The sequence below is a fragment of the Polistes fuscatus genome, unplaced genomic scaffold, assembly GCF_010416935.1.
Source record: "Polistes fuscatus isolate 324 unplaced genomic scaffold, CU_Pfus_HIC Scaffold6, whole genome shotgun sequence".
In the NCBI taxonomy this organism is placed as follows: domain Eukaryota; kingdom Metazoa; phylum Arthropoda; class Insecta; order Hymenoptera; family Vespidae; genus Polistes; species Polistes fuscatus.
Window position 1 is genome coordinate 1,752,839 of NW_025113140.1, and position 21,875 is coordinate 1,774,713.

The 21,875-nt window shown below is 29.4% G+C and overlaps 1 protein-coding gene across 9 annotated transcripts in view; it reads left to right on the forward strand.

Moving 5' to 3' along the window:
• The window catches only part of LOC122523004 (5-hydroxytryptamine receptor 1), a 99,596-nt gene extending 80,218 nt beyond the window's left edge, over positions 1–19,378 (forward strand). For 8 of the 9 annotated variants that reach the window (XM_043644510.1, XM_043644507.1, XM_043644504.1 and 5 more), the window contains 2 exons: positions 15,053–15,097; positions 17,555–19,378. In XM_043644510.1, the coding sequence (XP_043500445.1) occupies positions 15,053–15,097; positions 17,555–18,190 (681 nt within the window). In that variant the 3' untranslated portion in view covers positions 18,191–19,378. The remainder of the gene's footprint in view (positions 1–15,052; positions 15,098–17,554) is intronic. The other variant, XM_043644511.1, reaches the window with a different exon arrangement.
• The last annotated feature ends 2,497 nt before the right edge of the window (positions 19,379–21,875 follow it).

Genomic DNA, 21,875 nt, shown 5'->3' on the forward strand with positions numbered 1-21,875 from the left:
TTTTTTCTTATACATGATTCGTTATTTCTGAATTTACGTATTCCAAGCATACGGCTTGTAGTTTGTATAAATATACTATTTATGTGTACAAATATATACGTAAGACACATAGTTAGTTCTGAAATATCAAATATCGGATCTTACACGATACGATATCGAAGAATTACTTTGTGTAAAAGGGGAAACATCGATTGCGGTAGATACGTATATGTAAATATTTAAAAGTATCATGAAACATTTATGAACCAATGGACTTTTAATAGCAACTTTATCATTGTCTTTATACTATTATGATATATCACATGTATCATCAGTGACATTTAACCATTATAAACAATCGAATAAAGAAAACACACACACACACACACACACACACACATACAAAATCCCATTAAAATTCTGACAAATGAATAAAAATTTCATTTTTTATTAAAAAAAAAAAAACGTAGTTACCAAATATGAATAGAATCAATAATAGAGAGATGAATTCTCTCGGGTATAATAAATCACTTTAAACGATATTTACTTTTGATTATTTAAATATAGAATCGATCAATTTAATTATCGTGATTTTTCTTTCCTTTCCTTTTCTTTTTTTTTTTGTTTCCCCCCCCCAAGAAAAGGATTATTATCTTTGATTAGTGACGTTTACTAATGGAAGACAATAAAGGAAGGAGAATCAAGACGATGAATAAAAATGAATATTTAATTGAAACGGAACGAATTGAAATTATTCGTAAATATAATAATAATGATGATGATAAATTATCGGGTATAATAAATCAATTCGATGAGATGTTTGCTTATGGTTATTAAATGAAAGATTTAATCGTTTTTTAACAATAGTATTTCAATCAAAAAAATAAATAAAAAAATTAATTCTCTTGGTTTGTAAAATAAGATTATTGATAATACCATTCGAAAAATCCGCTCGAATTACACTTGAAGTTTTATTATTCCTCAAACCCTTATCCTCGAGTGCAGTAATATCCTCAAGAGGCTGCATTTCTTGCTAACGGAAAGAGAACAGGTATTCCCTTTTGGATTCCAAGATATTTACAAATCGACGATTTTCTTTTCTTTCAATGAGAATTGAAAGGGGGGGGGAGGACCGTTCTTCCAATCATTTTCTTTCTCACTCAAAAGACTTGTAAAAACATTCTAACACATTTCCCATGGAAAATGAAAAACTAATTTTCGTATACTCGAAATTTAAATGAAACGTACGAAATTAATAATAATATTGTTATTAACTATTTCTTTGTAAATATGAAAATCATTTTGATATTGTTTTTTTTTTTTAAATTCATTGTTATTCAATTATATTTAGAAATAAATCTAATAATAAAATATAAAGATTATTATTTTTATATCAATGATAAATCTATCGGATTAGAGTCGTGTAATAATAAACAAATTGTTAATAACCTTATTTCACTTTCTCATTCAAAAGATTTCTTACTGAGAATCTAATCAATTATCGCGTATACTAGAAATTCAAAGTAACCAATGTAACGTAATACTTTTTCTTTCTTTGCACAATCAACGCTATTATAATATTTATTATAATATCAACTTATTCAAAAGGATCGTTCGTGGGGGAAAAAAATTGAAAATGAAAATGAACGGAGAGAAAAGAAGACGAAAAATGAAATTAATCATTTCTTTCGTCTCGAACAAGTTTCCACTATAATTACGCGACCAGATAACGTCATTTTCGTTGTTCATTTATGAAAACGATATTCGATAGTCGAGCAATTAATTATAGTTGCGTCAAATTTTCTCGTCTTCTAAATCAATCAAGAATATTTTTATTATACCATTTTTTTTTATCTTTAAACGATATTAATTAAAAATAATAGAAAGAAAAAAAGAAATAGATAGATAGATAGATAGATAGATAGAGAATGCATGAAACTCGATTTAATCTCATCTAAAGTCATACTATACACCGCAACCTTTCTCTCTCTTTTTACGTTTCATTCCAATTCCCAAAATGAACTCTATTGGAAACAGTAGCTCCAGGGAATATCGACATTTCGTCGTCCTTGTAACACTGCACGCAATGGAATCGAAAATTTCACTGAAAACACGTCCACTTCCAACGATGGACGAAACCACCTGCAGCACAACCGTTCAACCTATAACATGCAAAATCATATACTTCTATCTCTCTCTCTCTCTCACACACATTCACACACTCTTTTACTTTAGCTTTCTTTCCAACTGTTTTCCATTTCACTCTTTCTTTCACTCTCTTACATAAACATTTTCAAATTCTCACATCATATTCTGTGTCTCTCTTTTTTACACACACTTTCTTCTCTTCTCTCTCGTATTGTCATCATCTCCTTTTCCTTATACAACTTACGTATTCTGTCTCTATTTTTTACACACACTTAAATATACTTCTTTTCTTTCCTTCGTGTATTCCATCGTCTATCTTTTTCTCTTTCTCTCATACACTTACTTATTCTGTCTCGCTCTCTTTTTAATATACACTTAGGTATACCCTCTTTCTCTTTCTCTCTTTCTTTCACTCTCTTACATAAACACTTTCAAATTCTCACATCATTATGTGTCTCTCTTTTTACACACACACACTTAGGTATACTTTATTCTCTTTTCTCTCGTATTCTCATCATCTATCTTTTTCTTATACACTTACGTATTCTGTCTCTATTTTTTTACACAACACTTAAATATACTTTCTTTTTCTTCCTTCTTGTATTCATCGTCTATCTTTTTCTCTTTTCTCATACACGACTTATTCTGTCTCTCTCTTTTAATATACACTTAGGTATATCTCTTTCTCTTTCTCTCTTTCTTTCACTCTCTTACATAAACACTTTCAAATTCTCACATCATATTCTGTGTCTCTCTTTTTTACACACACACACACACTTAGGTAGACTTTCTTTCTCTTTCTCTCTCGTATTCTCATCATCTCTCTTTTTCTTATACACTTACGTATTCTGTCTCTATTTTTTACACACACTTAAGTATACTTTCTTTTTCTTTCCCTCTTGTATTCATCGTCTATCTTTTTCTCTTTCTCTCATACACTTACTTATTCTGTCTCTCTCTTTTTAATATACACTTAGGTATACTCTCTTTCTCTTTCCCTCCCGTATTCAACCACTTTACTTCTATCATTCTTTTTCTTAGATCCTAACTCTCTATTTCACTTCGTATTTTCGTATTCCCTTTTTATTTTTCTATTGCATGATAGGTACACGCTCTGCTACTTACTATATTTTTCTCTTTATCTCTCTCTCTCTCTCTCTTTCTGTATATTAGACGCCTTGGTATTAAGAATTCAAACGTTTTTACTAAGAGTTTCTATACGCAGGTGGAAAAACTCGTTCGAACGTTAATCGTGTTTCTTCGAATGAGAGAACGGCTACGTATAAATCTCGGGTAATTCGATAAAAGAAACCTTCACGGGTTTTTTTCTCTTCCTTTTTTTTTCTTTCTGATTGCACGGACTTGCAATGGCTGCAATCCGCAAGCTTCGGGAGTCGTAGAAAACAGGCTCACTTTCTTTCTCTTTATATTATTTACTTTTTCTTTTTATCTCTCTCTCTCTCTTTCCTTCTCTCTTTCTTTCTCTCTCTTTCTGTTTTAAAAAGAGAATTTACGATGTGCCATTAAGGCTCACGATTGCCATTTTACGTTCGCAATAGCTGCAATCCGATCTTTCTTTCCTTCTTTCTTTCTTACTTTCTTCATTTCTTCTTCCATTCCTTGCTTTTTTCTTTCTTTACGTCTTTTCTCTTTTTTTTTTTTTTAGCAATTTTTTTATTGTTAATTTCCTTTTTTTTATGATTTCATTAATTCTCTCTTTATACTTACATAAGTATACTCGCATACATAGTGTATACACACTAATACATATATACATGTGGATAATACATACGCGAGAGAGAAAAAAAAAATAAAAAAGAAAGAAAACAAGTGAGAGAAATAAACGATGGGATCGTTCGTTTTTACACTTTGTGTTTAACTTACCATACTGAATTCAATCCGATCATTGTAAAATTCATCGGCCAACAACTCTCCCTCTCCCCACCCTCCCCTCCCCCATAACGCTTTTTTTTTATCCTTCGTACCATTTCCTTTTATGCCGTCAAAACAGTTATTGGACTTTAAAAAAAGTGTACCAACCCCGAATTGCCATCCCTATTCCAACTCTTATCATCAACCCCTCCCCCGTACACACACACACACTCACACATACTTACACATATACACGCTTTGGTATAATACGAGTCTCACGTGTACGCGATAATGGAAAAAAAAATAAATAAAAAAAAGATAGAACAAGAAAAAAAAATATCTATGAAAATAAAGTAAAACGAAAGAGAAAGAGAAGGAAGAAAAAAAAGGGAAATAAAGTGCACAGAGACGACGACGACTAACTAACCACCACCATCACCACCATTACACCTTTAGTGTTGTGGGAGCACTCAGGTGAATCCAAATTAAAAACAATCACGCGTCGTTCGTCGATATTGAAGTCAATCGGTTGTTTTAATAAAACATACTAACAAAACGTTTTTCTTTTCTTTTTATTATAACTCTTTTATTTTCTTTTTCTTTCCCTCTCTCTCTCACTCTTTGTCTCTGTCTCTGTCTCTCTGCCTGTCTGTCTTTTACTCGTTCGTTTGTTTTCCCACTAATTGAAACGAATTTTTATCGATTTAAACTAATTGTTCACTCGTCGATAACGAATGTACACTGTTAATTATTGTCAATCATCTTTTTTAAATAATCAAATGAGACAATATTATTATTATATAACTTTAATGTTATCGTGAAAAGAAAAGAAAAAAAAAATATTAATTGAAAAACGTTTCTCGTAAGAGTGTAAATTGATTTTGAACAATCATTTGAAATCCTATTCATTCACGATGTGTACATATTTTGTTCTAATTAACAAAATAATTTCCTTATGTATTTGTAACCCTTTTTAAAATGACACACACACACATACGAATGTAACATAAGAGACTCATATATATATAATAGTATTATAAAAATATATAAATGTGTAACTTCGAAATGACATAGATTTCTAATAGAATTAACTTAAGTATCCTCATTATTTAGTTTAAAGTCATTATTTCCAACTGTTACTTTACATAATAGTTCATTTCTACTCTCTCTCTCTCTCTCTCTCTCTCTTTCTCTCTTGTAACTTTTTACAGTTAAATACTAAACTGTAATTACTATATAAAACTAATTTCATCTCCATTAGTATTTCCATCTGTTTTCTTTTATCTTTCATTCCCTTTATTACTATCATCCATTTACTATTTTCCACATTTTCGAGAAAAGTATAATATAGAATTCGAATTATAGCAATATACTTTATAGTAGTAGTAGTAGTCACTTACTTGCAATTGAAATGCGAGAATTTAGGATATTTCTTTGAAAGCAGGAAAGTATGTATGTATCCATCATCTCTGATATTAAAGTTCCTTTTCCATAACTGCATTTATATTATGCAGTCTATATTATACGTCTATATGAAAGAGTACGATGAAAAGTTATACGAAATTATTGAAATTATTTTAAAAAGAAAAAGAGACAAAAAAAAAGAAAGAGAGAGAAAGACAATTTCGTAACAAGACAGGCATTTCACTCGAATGAACTTTCGCTCTTAATTTATCAGCCTCGTTAGTTTTCAAACAAACTATTTTCATTAATTTCAAATTAATTGAAATAACGATATTTGTGTATGTATGTATCGTATTAAAATTATATTTAACGTAAATGAAAATTATTTATCTCTATCGTATTATTATCATACCAAAAATAATAATGTTCTTCCATTTGACCTAGTTTTATATATTTCTATTTTGTATTATTAATTCATACTTTTTTTATTTTATTTATAAACAAAATCTAGAATTGTCATTTTTCTCTCATATTTTATATTATTATATTACACAGGGTGTCCCGCATAACTCTAGTCACGATTTTTTAAATACAAATAATTCAATTTAACACTTAAACATTAATACTACTACAGAACTATCATTATTTTCAATGGTTTTGTATAAAAAAAAAAATAAAAGAAAACATCTGTCGAAACTAAAAGAATATTTTTGTTTTTCTTCTTTCAAAATAAACAACGAGAGAGTAGAAGGAAAAAGAGAAAAAAGTGCATGCACAATAGAATAGCATAAAAAAAAGAAAACATGAAAAATGAAACGAAGGAGAAAATAATAAAAAAATAAAAAATAAAAAAAAAGGGGGAACGTTCTGTCACGAAATATCATGCGAGTTTCGTTAACCGGAAATATTTCATCCAATCCTAGCGAGACTCTGGCAATTTCCTTTTCGGTTTTGGTATTCGTTTCGAACCAACGTTTACTATACTGTTCGCTCGTTTTCGGACTCTTCCAAGTAGAAATATCGGATGTTCTCGTATTTCGTATGATGCACCGGACTGATAGAATTTTCCTATTGTATCTTTGAAATCATACTTTTTCGATATAATTTAAAAAAAAATAGATATTTGTCATGAGAATCAATTAACGTTGAAAGAAGAAATCTTTTGTCAACAATTCGAACATACACACACACATAATCATTGAGAAATTTATTTATATTTAATATTTAATTATAGAAAATTATATACAGTTTCTAGATTAAAGTTATTGAAATAGCAATACTGATTGTGAAATCTTAATGGAGATATAAAATACATTATATATATATCACTGGAATATTAATTAATATTATCTAGAAATAGTTAATTATTCGATGTTGATAGTATACATGCATTTCTATTTAGCATAATATAAATGATTGAAATTTCGATAATTGAGAAATAATATCTTTGATAGTTCAATAACTATATATTAAATATTACGATTTGTTATAAACATAATTTTAATTAATTACAAAAATATATATATATATATATACAATATTTATATACGATAGAAAATCATATGAACGGGATTATACGTATTTATTAATATTTATCAGGAATTCAATTAAAATGAAATTGTTAACTTGATAACATTTCGAATAAATAGAAATATGAAATATTAAAACTAACATAAACATACGCGTACGTATATAAGAAAAAAAAAAATATGGTACATATTTATCACATTTATTATTTTAATACATAATCCAAATTCCAAACGTTCGTATTTTCTCGTATTACTATTTTCCAAATAAAACTACGCGTTATATTTTCCAATTTAAAAACATTTATTATGATAATTAATATCATCATAATATTTCTTTCGTTGAGCATATTATACAATTTCATTTTGTCACAATAATTTTCTCTTTCCATCCTCCCCCACCCCCAGCATCTTTTTAAAGTTATCTCGTAACATCAAGAAAATTGCTGTCTTACGACATTGTTCTCAACTACCCTTTCCAACCCTTTTATTTTACACGCTATTACGTCGTCTCATTATCTTTCATAGTTATTATTACATTATTACTACGTGTACGATCGTCACTATTATTTGGGAAGTAATAATACAAGGAAAGAAAGAGAGACAAATACTCAGAGATAAAGAGAGAATGAGAGAGAGTGAGTGAGAGTGAGAGAGATAGAGAGATAAGGGTGAGTTTGAAAGGAGTCATGGGTAATACGGAAACCCCTCTAACGTCAACTTAACGTCAAGTTAAAGCTCTCTAAGTTATACGAACATAGTCGAATGTACTGTCAGCTGTCACTGTCAATTTGTACTACGAGAACGTATAAATCGATCATTTTTATTATCATCTATTTATTTCTATCTTTTTTCTATGTTTTCTTTTTTTTTTGGAATTCTTTCTTATTTTCTTTCATTCCTCCCTACAGTTTTCTTCTTCTTCTTCTTCTTCTTTTTCTTCATTCTGTTTTTTACTTTATTCTCCGGTTTTTTATTTCTATTTTTTTCTTCTTCTTTTTTTGTAATAAAAATATTTTTACTACACACGCAAAATTCTGAGATATAAATTATTTTATTTGTCGTTATTTTCTTGCTTCTTTTCTTTTTTATTTTATTTGTGATGGTGATGGTGGTAGTGGTGGTAGTTTTCGTTATCCACCTTGCACGCTTCCATTGTAATTTTCCTCCTCTCGACAAAACTACGAGGGGAAAAAGTTCGTTTCCGTGAAGAAGGACAAAAATAAAACGGGAGAAAAAGGAAAAGCAGAGACAGACACTCGTTTTATACGTTGCCACAACCAAGTTAGATATTATTAATCCCTGTCACAAATGAAAAGGGGTTTTGCTATTTCCGTTTCGTTCCTTTTCCCTTTTCCTTTCGATGTTACAACACTCTTTGAGAAAAAAAAACGAGAAAAAGGGAACAATTTAAAAAGATATAAAAATTGAATTAGAAGAATAGGCAAATTAAAAACCGAGAAAATTAATCAATTAAAATGTTGAAAAATATAATATTTATTATAAAATAAGTTACTCTATCAAATATCACTTCTAATGTGCATCATATATCTGTTATATAATACTATAATTTAATATAATATTTAATAACCCATAAAGAAATATTATCCAGTCGAATAATAAATAAAAAAAAAGAAATATTTGGTCCATTAAAAAAAAAGAAACTTTAGATCATCGTAAGTAGTAACAATCAATTCATATTCAGCCGCGAGTCCTGAGTAGTAAAAGTCAAGAAATAATCGGACGAGTGCGAGTAGTACGAGTCAACGTAATAGCCGACGAACTAACTCGGACGAAAGTAGTAAAAGTAGACCGTTGGTCGAACGTAATATAAAACCTGAATTTACGCTCAACCAAATGTTTTTTTTTTTGTTAATTAATATTTCTATTTTACTTTTTCCTCTCTTCTTCTTCTTCTTCGAGGTGGGGGGAAGGGGGCGGTGTAGTGGTGGTGGTGGTGGTAGTGGATTCAAATCTTTTGTCGTAATTATTTGTTCTCCGTTGAAAAGTTTGTAATCCTTTTATTTCCCAATACTCTCTCGAATTCACACAAAGGAGATATTTATTTAGGTGTTAGGTTTCTCTCGTGCCTGGGCTTACGCGTACGTCTATGTGTATGTGTGTGTGTGTGTGTATTTGTGTAAAAGAGAGAGAACGTGTTGCGTTAAAGCCTGAAATTCTTTTGTCGTCGAAACTTTATCCGTTATGGCGTCTTCCTTGTACCTTTCTGTTTTTTTTTTGCTTTTTTCTCTTTCTTTCCCGTTCACTTTTGTTTCTTTTTTTTTACTATTTCTACTACTACTACTATACAAGAAACCACGGTATTGGTGTTGCTGTCTATGTTACGACTTAACACAGTAGGTTGCTATATTATTATCATTTTTCTTCGCGTCGTAATCCTTTTTCTTCCTTGAATCCTTGTATAAAGTGTATTCCCGTATAATTCCTATAAAAATGTGTACTACTTCCTTTACGATATAACAATTATTTTCTTTCAATTAATGTTTCCTTTTATATTCGTTCATATAATTGCCTATTTTATTTCCACTACACTTCCAACAAAACAAAACAAAACAAAAAAACAAAGAAATATTACAGGAAGGTAAATGTTCTGTTCGTATTAATTTTTGCTTTTCGTTTCGTATAAAAATTAGAATACGAGAAAAGAAACCCCCCCCTCCGGGGAAAACAGGGGGTAAGAATAATTACGCGTTGAGATAAACTTATCTTAAAGTTGACAGTAAGAGATAGATAGATATATAGATAGATAGATAGATAAAGGTGAGATATATCACCACGATTACAAACGTTAAACGGGATTATACATATCCTTTCTCCTTAAGGTACGAAATACAAGAGACAATTTAGGAACGTAGCACCAATTATATCCTAGCAGAACACGAGGACTGTGAACAATAGGATACGCGTAGTAAGGAATAACACCGTACAAGGAAGGAGCCTAAGTTTTAAGTAAAACAGGAGGGACGAGTTGAATTTCGTGATAAAGAGAGAACCGGTGGGTTGAAGAGGGTAGTAGGATGAGGGGGTAGAATGAGGGGGAGGGGTTAGAGGAAATAGGAACAAAGACGTCAGCTGCTTTATCATCCAAATTCCTCAATTACGTGTGTTCAACACATTCTTATTCTTATCTTATTGTTTTTACACCTTTGACAGCTTTCACATTTTTCGTTTATCCTTCGAAAAGAAAATTAAAAGAAAACACATGTATAATTATATATAACGATTGTAAAATTAAACGAATGTCCGGGTTGATAAGTAATACAATAATCGTTGACAATTTGTATAAATAATTAGAAATAATTCGTATATTAATAATATGTATCATTAATTAGATTTTAATTAGTATAATACAGTATTATTATTATTATTATTATTATTATTATTATTTTGTTTTTTTTTCCCTTATGAAAAATTCTAACGTCTAATTTATCAAAACGATCGAGTATGATTTATTGCGAGATAAAAATTGTTGTAAAAAAAAAATGGAAGTTTATTATATATGGAATAGAAAAATTCATATTATTTTTTTGTTTTTTATACCATGGGAACTGTGAGAAACATCACAGATGTCACAGATGCGTCATCCTTTTCAGTATTTTAACTTTACTCTTCTAGGTGATTCGATCTTCGCCTTTCGTTGAGTGCTTTAGAAAACGTACATCGTCGGTAAAGAAAAACGCCATTTGTCAAGTACTACTATCATCTCAGAAAAATGGGGAGAATGAGTACAATTCTCCTCCCCTCCCCATCCCCATCCCTATCCCCATCTCCACCCTCCACCCTCCTCCTCCTCATTCTTCTTCTTCTTCTTCTTCTTCTCAACCATTCGTTTCAAATGGTAGTATTTTATAGAAGAAACGTAAAGATTCTCGTGAAATCCTTTTAAAAACGTATGCTTGATATGTTTACCGATAATAGAAAAAGAAGCTCTTATCTTTTTAGAAAAGTAATGGTAAAGCATTTAGCAACATTATTATCGGATAATATCCTATGACAAAAGTTATTTTGATATTTCAATGACCAATTAATAACATCGAAATGTTGCTGATTATATATAAGAAAATAAATAATACACGATAATGTTGTTTTGAGTTGTGGAAACTATTTTTGATAATAATTAAATTTAAATGAAAGGAAAGATATTATAGAATATTTGATTGTATCATATTTTTAAATAAATAAATTATTGATTTATAATAATTAATAAATAAACATTGATCATATATTTAAATAAATAAGACACATCCTTGTGTATTTTCTATCAAAAATCAAAAATATTTGATATTTTATATATATCTGAATAAATAACACACAGTGAAGTATATTGTTTTTATATTTAATAAAATATTTGATATCTTATATCCGAATAAATAATACATTAATATTTTGTATATTAATAATTTGTCAACATTACGAATATTTAATGATAAATATTAGATTATTTCGTGCATCTTTGTAGAGAACACAAAGATTGACTATGAATAAATTTTTCTTTCTATATCCCGTTCGAAATAATGTTAACGAGAATTTTGTTTGATCGTCTCTTAAGATAAAAGTGTAATAATATACATCTTTTTATAATGTAAATTAACTTTTTCTCTTTCTCTCTCTTTCTCAGGGCTCAGTTTTTTTTTTTTTTTATTTTTTTTTAATTTTCATTTCTTTTTAACACTTCCTACGATTTACACGCGTTATTCATTATTATCATCATCCAGCAGGTATAATTTAACGAAGTAAAGTTTCATCCAAAAAGAAGAAGAAGAAAAATGTATTATATCAGTAAAATATAATTTTTTTTTCTACAGTGTTACTTTGAGTATCTATCAAAGAATATTTTATTCATCGAGTTCTAATGGTCTTTAGATTATACTTTTCTTTCTACTTATTCGTCGTCTTTTTCTTTTTCTTCTTCTATTTTTTTTCATTTTCTTTCTTTCTTTCTTTCTTTCTTTCTTTCTTTCTTTTTATTCTCATTCTTCTACTTTAAAACGAATCGCGAAAGAGATAGAAAATCTTTGCAGACAATTTACATAGTCGATTTATTTTTTCGAAAGAGTAAGAGGAAAAGAGAGAGAAAAAGAGAAAACCCCATGCTCAAGCATTTTTCTAACATTTCTTTTCTCGAGGAAAATAGAAAAAAAAAAAAAAAAACAAGAAATGACTTAAAAGCATATTTTTACATTCAAACGAAACGAAAATTTTTCAAGCAGAGTAATTCGTCGAATTATATTTTATATATATACATATATACATATGTAAGTACTTACTTAATATAAGTATGATAATTTTATATATTTTTTCTGTGTCTCAAATCTTACTGAAACATTTTCAATTTATTCATTCGGAAATAATGCACACGAATGAATAAAAAATTCAATAGTATACAATATAAACTTGAAGTTCCTAGGTTTGTAATTTTACAATTTTGAAAAAAAATAAAAAACAAAAATTAACGAGAAATGTTAAAAAAGAAATAATTAAAATTCTACGATATAATACTAATCGATTGTTTCCACTCTCGAGTAATATATTACAATGTATTAAATTTTAAAGTGACCATAATCGTTAATACAAGTTTTTTTTTAAATACACTTAAAAATCCATAAAACAAATGGCAAGTGTTTTCATACTCGAATATAATACTATAATAATTTATATATATATAATTACTTATATTTAAATAATAAATTTTGTAATATTATACCTGATGACACTTTGTACATTATTACATATTATTCTTGGATATTACAATTATATATTTCGATTTTAACGTTAAATTCGATTTCAAATTATCGAGAATGTTTAGTGATGATTAGGTAGAACGGTCCTTGTTTGTACGACTAACGACAATTATCAACGACCTGGTGATCGAACGACAACGTGGGCGAGGAAACTGTGTACTAGGTACCTGTTAATTACGCACTTAATGATCCCCGAATTAGGATTAAACGCCGTGGGCCATTATAGAACGTTGAAGAAGTATACTACTAAAAGCAAACCACGCGAACGCATTAAAGTACCTACGCAAATAATTATTTATTTTTAATCATTAAATCTAAACCAACGTCGAAATTTGATTCTACGTATTTAATATATTTCCCTAATTGTTATAATCAATAAATTAATTATATTTCATTTAATATTTCTTCCCACACATATATATACATATATATATAATTTAATAGTTATAATATTATTATTAAAAAAATATTTAAATATTTTTATATTTATTTATATATATTTTTAATTAATTATTTAATTATTATTTATTATTATAAAAAAATATTTATTATTTAAAAATATTTATTTATTTATTTGAAATTGATTTTATTTACATACAATTAATTTAATCTAATCGATTTATTTTATATAGAAAAATGTGTATATTCGTGTACGTAAATATAAAAATATAATTTCGTTGATAGGGACAATTATTAATAACAATGAAATTTTCCAAATTTTTAATTACATCTTATATAATATTAACTTCAACGTTGTTAATCAACCACGGTCGTCGTTAGTTAGATGTCACGACAAAGTTACGTCATCATATAATTTAGAGAGTTAGTAGAAAAAAAAAAAAACAAGAAAAAAAAGCACAAATTACGTAACAAAGTTTCTCCTCTCTCTCTCTCTCTCTTTGTTTTAATCCTTTTTTTCTATCCCATTGTTGTACGTTTCACCTAATGCATTCCTTGTTTTTTTTTTTTTTGAACGCGTATATTATTCTCTCGACACTTTTACGCGAAATATTAATCAAATTTAAAAATATTTTAAAGTTACAAACACGGCATTACATACGAGAACATTTATTATTTTATATAATTAAATAATAATAATAAATTAGGGAAAACAAATTACCGCATGCACGGAGAGAGAATTGCGTTTGTGCATAAAGAAAAAAAGAGAAAAAGAAAAGAAATAAATAGGAAAGAGAAGAGAAAAATTTACGATTAAATTTGAGCTCATTTAACGGCGTATTTATAACGAGTGGATGAGCTTATGGAATTTTCTCCAAAAGAAAGTAAAAAAAAAGAAAAAAAATAATAATAATAACAGAAGTATAATTTTTCCCAAGCAACCATAAATGAAGACGGAGGATTTTAACGATAACCAAAGCTTCTCATTTTCTCTCTCTCTCTCTCTCTCTCTTACTTTCTCTCAACATTTCTCTCATATATCTCAGCCATATATATTACCATAACAGGTGTGTACACCAACGAAGCATCGATTTATATCAGCGTCGTGTTAAGTGACAACGCCATTATTCTAGCCGAAGCAATTCCTTCGGTCGGTTTTAAAAGGATCCTCGTATCAATGGAACATCACATCAATGTCATACGTCGAACAAGAGAATGAAAGATATCCATCCATCCACCCCCCCTCCCCCTTTTGCGAAAGATAAAGAGAGAGAGAAGAAAGAGATGGCAACTATTTATCATTAAACATATAAAACAATCTTCGAGTTAATTATCTATCGAAATATTAAACCCCATAATATATATATAAGAAAAAAGATAGATAGATAGATAGATCATCTTTAAGAAGGGTAACATCATAAAGCTGTAATATCATCTTAAGAATTTGACCTTGACAAATTATACCTTAATGACAATGAAAATAAATGAAACGTCATTCATATTGCATAATATATTCATATTTCTTCTTATACGTGTTATTAATTCGTAGGGTGTGCTCGTTTTAAGTTCGTTTTATAGGTTCATTCTGATTTTACGTGTCGTATAGCTAATTAATTTACGCAACTCCCCTTCGGGGATTAGCTTCGCAAAATTAGTAGCTTATACATCAATCATCTCTCTAGCATGCAAGAGCATGCCTCTAGGTAAACCTTGTAGTAGGGGGTGGTTTAGAGAAACCTCCACCCGTAACACTCTCCTCGTACATTCTCAATCCTTCCTCCTCTCTTCAACTACAAATACAAAACATACATATATATGTATACATGTATATGTATATATGTATTATATAAAAGTAACTACACATATCATAAAATTGTCATTCAGCATCGTATCAGTAGCGAAATCGTATCTTCACGAGAGCTAAATTCTTTTTGAAAATTATTCGTAAAACGTTTGTTGTAGATACGGTCAAAAGCTCGTGGCGAGAGGCGGGAAAATAATAAACCGGTAAGATATTATCAATCGTAAGTCCTTAGAGAACGTTACACATTATACTTTTCGAATAAATATTATATATGCATATATTTTATATATATATATATATATATATGATAAAATATTCAATTGTTAAGTCTTTAAAAAACGATACACATTATACTCGTAGAATATACTATATATGTAAATGTAACACTCACACACTTATATCTATTCTTGTCTATTCCATTTTCTTCCTCATCTTTCAACACCTTGATTCTGTTACTATAATATATATATATTATATAACTTTTCAATGTATTTACTTACAGTAGTTGTCATACAAATCGTCTTATTTTCCTCTGCAATACCCTATAGTACATATATTACGTAGTTGAAAAGAGAAATGGTATGGTGAAGAATAAATATTGAATCTTATACGAGAATGACAAATAAAGAATCTTTTTAAATCTTCTTGTGGTAATCTAAAATTCTCGTTATTGAGAAAGAGAATTCTAAGAGGATCCTTCGAGAAACGTCATTCGAGATAAACGTTTTAAATTTAATATATTGTTAAATAACATTTTTAATATATATATATATATAGTCAATAGATAAGATACGAGTGTTGTTTTATTCAGATTTAAATTTACTAAAAAGTATTATCGAAAAATAAAATATAAAATATTACAAAATTATTAACGTTATATTATTTATTGACCGAACTTATTATAACGTATTATATTTTATGCATATATACTTAGTAAATCATTTAAAATCGTATTTAATGATAATTATTTCATGGAAAAAAAAGAAAAAAAAAGAAACTAATTTTTAATTTCAATCTATCTGATATATAAGATTAAAACGAAATCGTATATAAAGGCGTACGTAGATTAATCAAATCGTCAATTTGGTTTCGGTAAAATCTTCTCATTAACAGCTAGGAGTACTTGCAAGGATCCAAAGTGAATAGAATAGGGGGGGGGGGAAAGAAACGAAAGGAAAAATAATTGCTTTGGGGGATAGGACGCATATCTCGTCAAGATTTGGGTCAAGTGGTGGAAAAAAGAGGAAGGAAAATCGTGAGAAAGAAAGAAAGAAAAAAAAAAAGAGAAATAGAAAGAAAAAAGAGTGAGAGAGAGGGGTCAGCTTGATAAAGTCCGTAGGATCATCGTAATTCTATTTTTATCACTTGTCTACGAATCATGCGAGAATTCTAATATCCTACACCTGTTATCCCATCTTGACACACATTTGACAAAATTCACATTTCTCTTAGAAATACCAAATATCGAATAGGAGTGTAGTATCATTTTGTTCCTTTTTTTTCATAATTAAAAATCATAATACAATATTTTTTTATAGTAATACTTATTATTATTATTATTAAATTATTTTGTATTATTATAAAAATATTAATACTTATTATTATCGAATCATTCGTAGATATTTTCAACGTACACTGCATAAATATACAAATGGTTAACGTGAAATCATTTTTGAATACTATTTACGAAACACTTTTTTTTCTGTCTCTCTCTTTTAATAAAAATGTCAAATCGATTAGACAAAAATTTGATGTCATTTTCCGTGTCAGCGAAATGGGCGGAGGGGGGTGGGGTGGTGGTGATGGTAATGGTGGTCAACGGATATGGATCGTTTTAAATAACGAAAATATGAAAATATTTTACTTTCGTATTTTGTATTCGTGAAAAAAAATGATAGGGTGGATAGGGAGAAATGCGTAACGAATCGGAACACATGGACACCTGGGTTTGTTATACGAGATGTGGACACACGTGCAAAATTCGATAATATATCATCGCAACGTTGGTATTACATCAGAATCTCCCTCGTGATTTCACAATACATCGACGTACATTATACACGTGTGTATGCGTTAGGAACACAAAGGGAGTAACGTAATTCCGAATTCATAAGCTTGTTGTGCGTTGTGTTGCTTTTGCTCGTCACTACTAAACCCAACTCTCACGATATAAATTCGTCTTTGTTGATCTGACCTTCTTAATTTTTTTAATAATAAAACCTTGACACCCATTCGTTCATACACATCTGTTTTTTATTTCAATCATCATTTTCACATTTCGAATAGATGATAGGATCTTTTATTAAACGTTACGAAATATATATTCAAATAAAAAAGAATAAAGTGTATATTATATTTTAAGGCTCAACCAAATTCAACCTATTTCTTTTTTGTTTTGTTTTTTATATGGTAGGTTAAAGTCATATTTGAATAAAAGATATATGAAACAATAATATAAAAAAAATATAATTGATGCCTAAATTGGCGTAAGTTGTTTGTTGAGAAAATTCCAAATTATTTTCAATCGACAATCGTACAAAGGCAAAGTTTTAAATAAATATCTTAAATACACGATACACGAAATCATAATCGCTGAAAATCTGGAAGGAGAAAATAAAAAGAGAAAAAAAAAATGTTATTATTCGTTTGCAATGTTACAGTGTAGCGGTAATGCAGTGAGATGTTTCGCCGGTGGTCCACGTAAAAGCAACGAGTCGCAGTGTCCGATGTTGCAGAAACCAATACTGTCATCATCGACGACAACGATGACCCCGTCGATAACGACGATGTCAAAACCAACAACGGTGATAAGGAATCATTTGAGTAGCACGTGCAGCGTGACCAATTCACCTCATCAGAAAAAATTAAGGTTCCATTTGGCAAAGGAACGTAAAGCCAGCACAACGCTGGGTATCATAATGAGCGCATTCATCATCTGTTGGTTGCCATTTTTCGTCTTGGCATTGATAAGGGCATTTTTAACAGATCCACAAGCTGTACCAACATTTCTATCGAGTCTTTTCCTTTGGTTAGGCTATTGCAACAGTCTATTAAATCCAATTATTTACGTTACACTTACCAGGGACTTTCGCAAGCCCTTTCGTGAAATCCTCTGCTTCCGATGCAGCAGCTTAAATCACATGATGCGAGAAGAATTTTATCAAAGTCAGTACGGGGATCCGGTTAACAACTATGAGATCAAAGCCGGTGAAACCGAAAGCGGTGATAGATTAGACGATCAAGGAGTAGAAGCTATTGACGTCGTAGCCAACACTCCTAATGAAAGCTTTCTGTGATCCGAGTGAATAATTTCGTTGACTAGACGAATTTCTCGAGCTTCCTGGCTTCTTACTTGGATTCTTATTCAATGACAGAACTACGCCGGTCCTTTTCAAATTTTTATCCAATATCGATAATCGATTCTTTTTTTTTTTTTTTTTCTTTTTCTTTTTCTTTTTCTTTTTTTTCGCAGGAGGAGGAGGAGGATTAACATTCGAACTTTATTACAGATTTTTCATCCATTCCCGCCCTCCCCCCGTCCCCTTCTTTTTCTGATACACAATACGAAAAATGTTGTTAACTTATTGGATCAATCCTACTCGTTCTTTTATCGTCGATTTTTAATAATCGATTATATATATTTTAGGATTATTTCAATTTTACTAATCGTCTTACGCAATTTTTATTGCAGTTGTGGGAAAATATTTTGATTTTTGTTCTTAAAGAAAGATAATTTGTACATAATAAATGTTAACAAAATTGATCACCCAAGGGATGATGATTATGCGTGTATACTTGGGTAATTTAAATTCATTCAAAATTTATTTCAAATATACTTTCAATCGTTAACAGAAATAGAGAGAGAGAAAGAGAAAATAGAATTTTCAATAACCTTGATGTAGGATTTTATTCGGGGAGAAAACTCAAGCGTGACTTATTGTTAATGGAATAAAAAAAAAAAAAAGAAGAAGAAGAAAAATAGAAAAAGAAATATAATCGCGCGAAGTCAAACAGAAATGAAAAAAAGTAGAAAGGGACAGAAGTTTCCTTCGAGTTTACGAGCAACAACAACGATTTCTTTCCGTTGGTTCTGGAAAAAAGTTCCTAAGGAAAATGAAAAGAAAAAAAAGAAAAAAGTCTTCACGGAAAGTGGTGTAAAGTGGTGGAAAGAAAGAGATAGATAGGTGGAAAGGAAAGAGTGCCTATAGCATATCCTATGTTTTCTATCTCACTCACTCACTCTCATACTACTTTGTACCAAATCTTGACCAGACATCTTAGGTTTTTCCGGATTTACCTCTCCTTTTCATCGTTCTATCGTGTTCCCAACGTGAACATCCTGCTTGTTCTCCTCCTCCTCCTCCACCTCCTCCTTCTCGTGTCTCTCACGATTTTCTAACTCAACTTTTTCTCTCACGTCGGAGAACAAAATATCTTAAAAATCGTTCTACGAGAAATAAAAATGGAATTTAAATACAAAAAAAAATGAAAAAAAAAAAAAGAAAGCACACGTGACATATATATATATAATATAAAAAGAAAAATAAAATAATAATAAATTAATAATAATAATTATTATAATATATTATTATATATATTATTATTATTATTATATTATAATTTTTGAATTGATAAAATGGAAAAATTCGTTATAAATTTTAAACGAAAAATATAATATTTTATCCTTTTTTTTTAAAAATATTAATGAATGAAATATCAATTATTATTATTATTATTCAATTAACCGTTGGATTTAGAACGATAGGAAATATAAATGAGAGAAAAAGAGAGAGAGAGAGAGATATTTATGTTCTCCCGTTGTGTCGTTTCAATAAAACGTATTCGTATTATAATAAATGAACGTAAATAACTTAAATATGCATTAAAATCTTAATACTTTTCATCGAAGAGACCGTTATTGTTCGGGAATACTTAACGTATTATGTAAAAGCCGATTTGACATTGTTTCGTAAACGATTTATAATTGTCGATATTTTACAACGGATAAATTGATACGAAGGAGGGAATATTGCGATAGTACAAAACGTCATATATTTCATTATAATCGATGATTTATCCAATTGCTTTCGGTTCCATCATATATAATCGTCTCTCCTCGTCGTTTGTAATTAAGATTTTATTCATAAACGCGTGTCTTCGCATCGCATCGTGCGTCATTTTGTTTTCTCTCTAAAGATCAAATAGATATATATTTTTTATTTGTATTATTTATTTAATTTATAATATACCGTAGATACGTTAGAAAGAAAGAGTAAGAAAGAATGGAGGAACAAAAAGTGATCAAAATTAATATCTATCATTAATCTTCACCATTTTGAATTTAATCTCGTTCTTTCGCGAATAAAATCTCGTACATAAGGTATTAGAAAACAAAACAAAAAAAATGCATAAATTTCTTTCTCTTCTTTATCATTCCAATAGCTGCTTACGAAATTGTTTGTCTTTCAAAAAAGAAAAAAAAATAAATGAATAAAAAAAGGAAGAGAAGAAAATAGAAGAAAGAAAATATGTGTGAAAGAAAAAAACAAGAAGAAGAAGAAGAAGAAAATAATAATAATAATAATAATAATAATAATAATAATAATAATAATAATCGAGCATTCACGTGTCACAGAGGGAACACACTACGCTTCTTCTCACGTAGTCGCGTCGTGTCCTCAATTTTTATTTTTTCGCATGAACGACGTGGAAAGCCAAGATATATGCCCGCCATTGTAAAATGAAGTACATACAACACATCATGTATCTCTTCTCTGGTTAATCCATACATCCTTTTGTCGTTACGAAGAAGAAGAATAAATAAAAAAAAATAAAAAAAGAGAGAAGAAGAAGAACGAACGAACGAACGAACGAAATATATTGACTTAACAACATATACATATACATATATGTATGTATATGTAAGAAAGAATAAAAAGAGAGAGAGAGAGAGAGATAAAAGAAATGATAGGAAAGGTTTTTTCCACTTCATCATAATAATACTGAACTTACTCACTCGACATAAAAGGTTTAGTTCTAACAACATTGTTGTTTATTGTTGTTGTTGTTGTTGTTGTTGTTGTTGGTTGTGTAGTGTAAACGTGAAATCATTGACCCGGAAGCCGGAAGCAGCAAAAGTTTCCAAAAGTCTTGCTAACTGTGGTGAGAAGAGTTGGAAGAGCAAACAAACTTGCGTCGTAGCATAAGCGTGGCGCATAGCTGACAAAACCGCGACCATGACACTATAAGGGATGAGGGGGAGCTCGGGGGAAAGTGGGAGGAGAATAGAAGGATGATGTGAGCAAAATGACATGGAATAGAGCTTAGAACCGTTTCTCATTCCCTCATTTTCGAAACCCTCTCTGGTGTACGCCCCACCTCATCCTCCCCCTCCCCCTCCCACCCCTTTCTTCTCTCATCGATTAAACCACACAATGATATTTGTGGAATGTTGAATAATAATAATAATGGGGTATCTAATGGTTGGATATAATCTCTTCTAACGCACACGTATTATACGCGTATATTATAATGGGTTTTTGGTTTGTAATATATTGTATATATTTCTTTTGGTTTATTTTACTTTTTTTTTTTTTATTTTCTTTTGTTGTTGCAATTTATAGAAATGAGAAAAAATAATGGGACGAATATTTTTGTTGTTTTTGTTCATTCGTTTGTTCCTTTTTAACGTTTATATATATTCTTTATTTTCGATTTGTATTTAAAAAAGAAAATAATATAAGAGTGCGACTACTACATCGGAGAGAGAAAGAAAATCTTTCTAACAATATTAAAAAATTTGTTGTCATAATGAGAATAAGAAAAAAAAAAAAAAAATATATTCTTGATGATTACACACATAACACATAAACGAGAAAACAGAAAAATTAAACTCACCTATGAGAAAAGGATTAATTGTAAAATGAGAACAAGAAAATTCAATCGAATCAAGATTTTTATCCTTTGGTGTTTGAAAAAAAA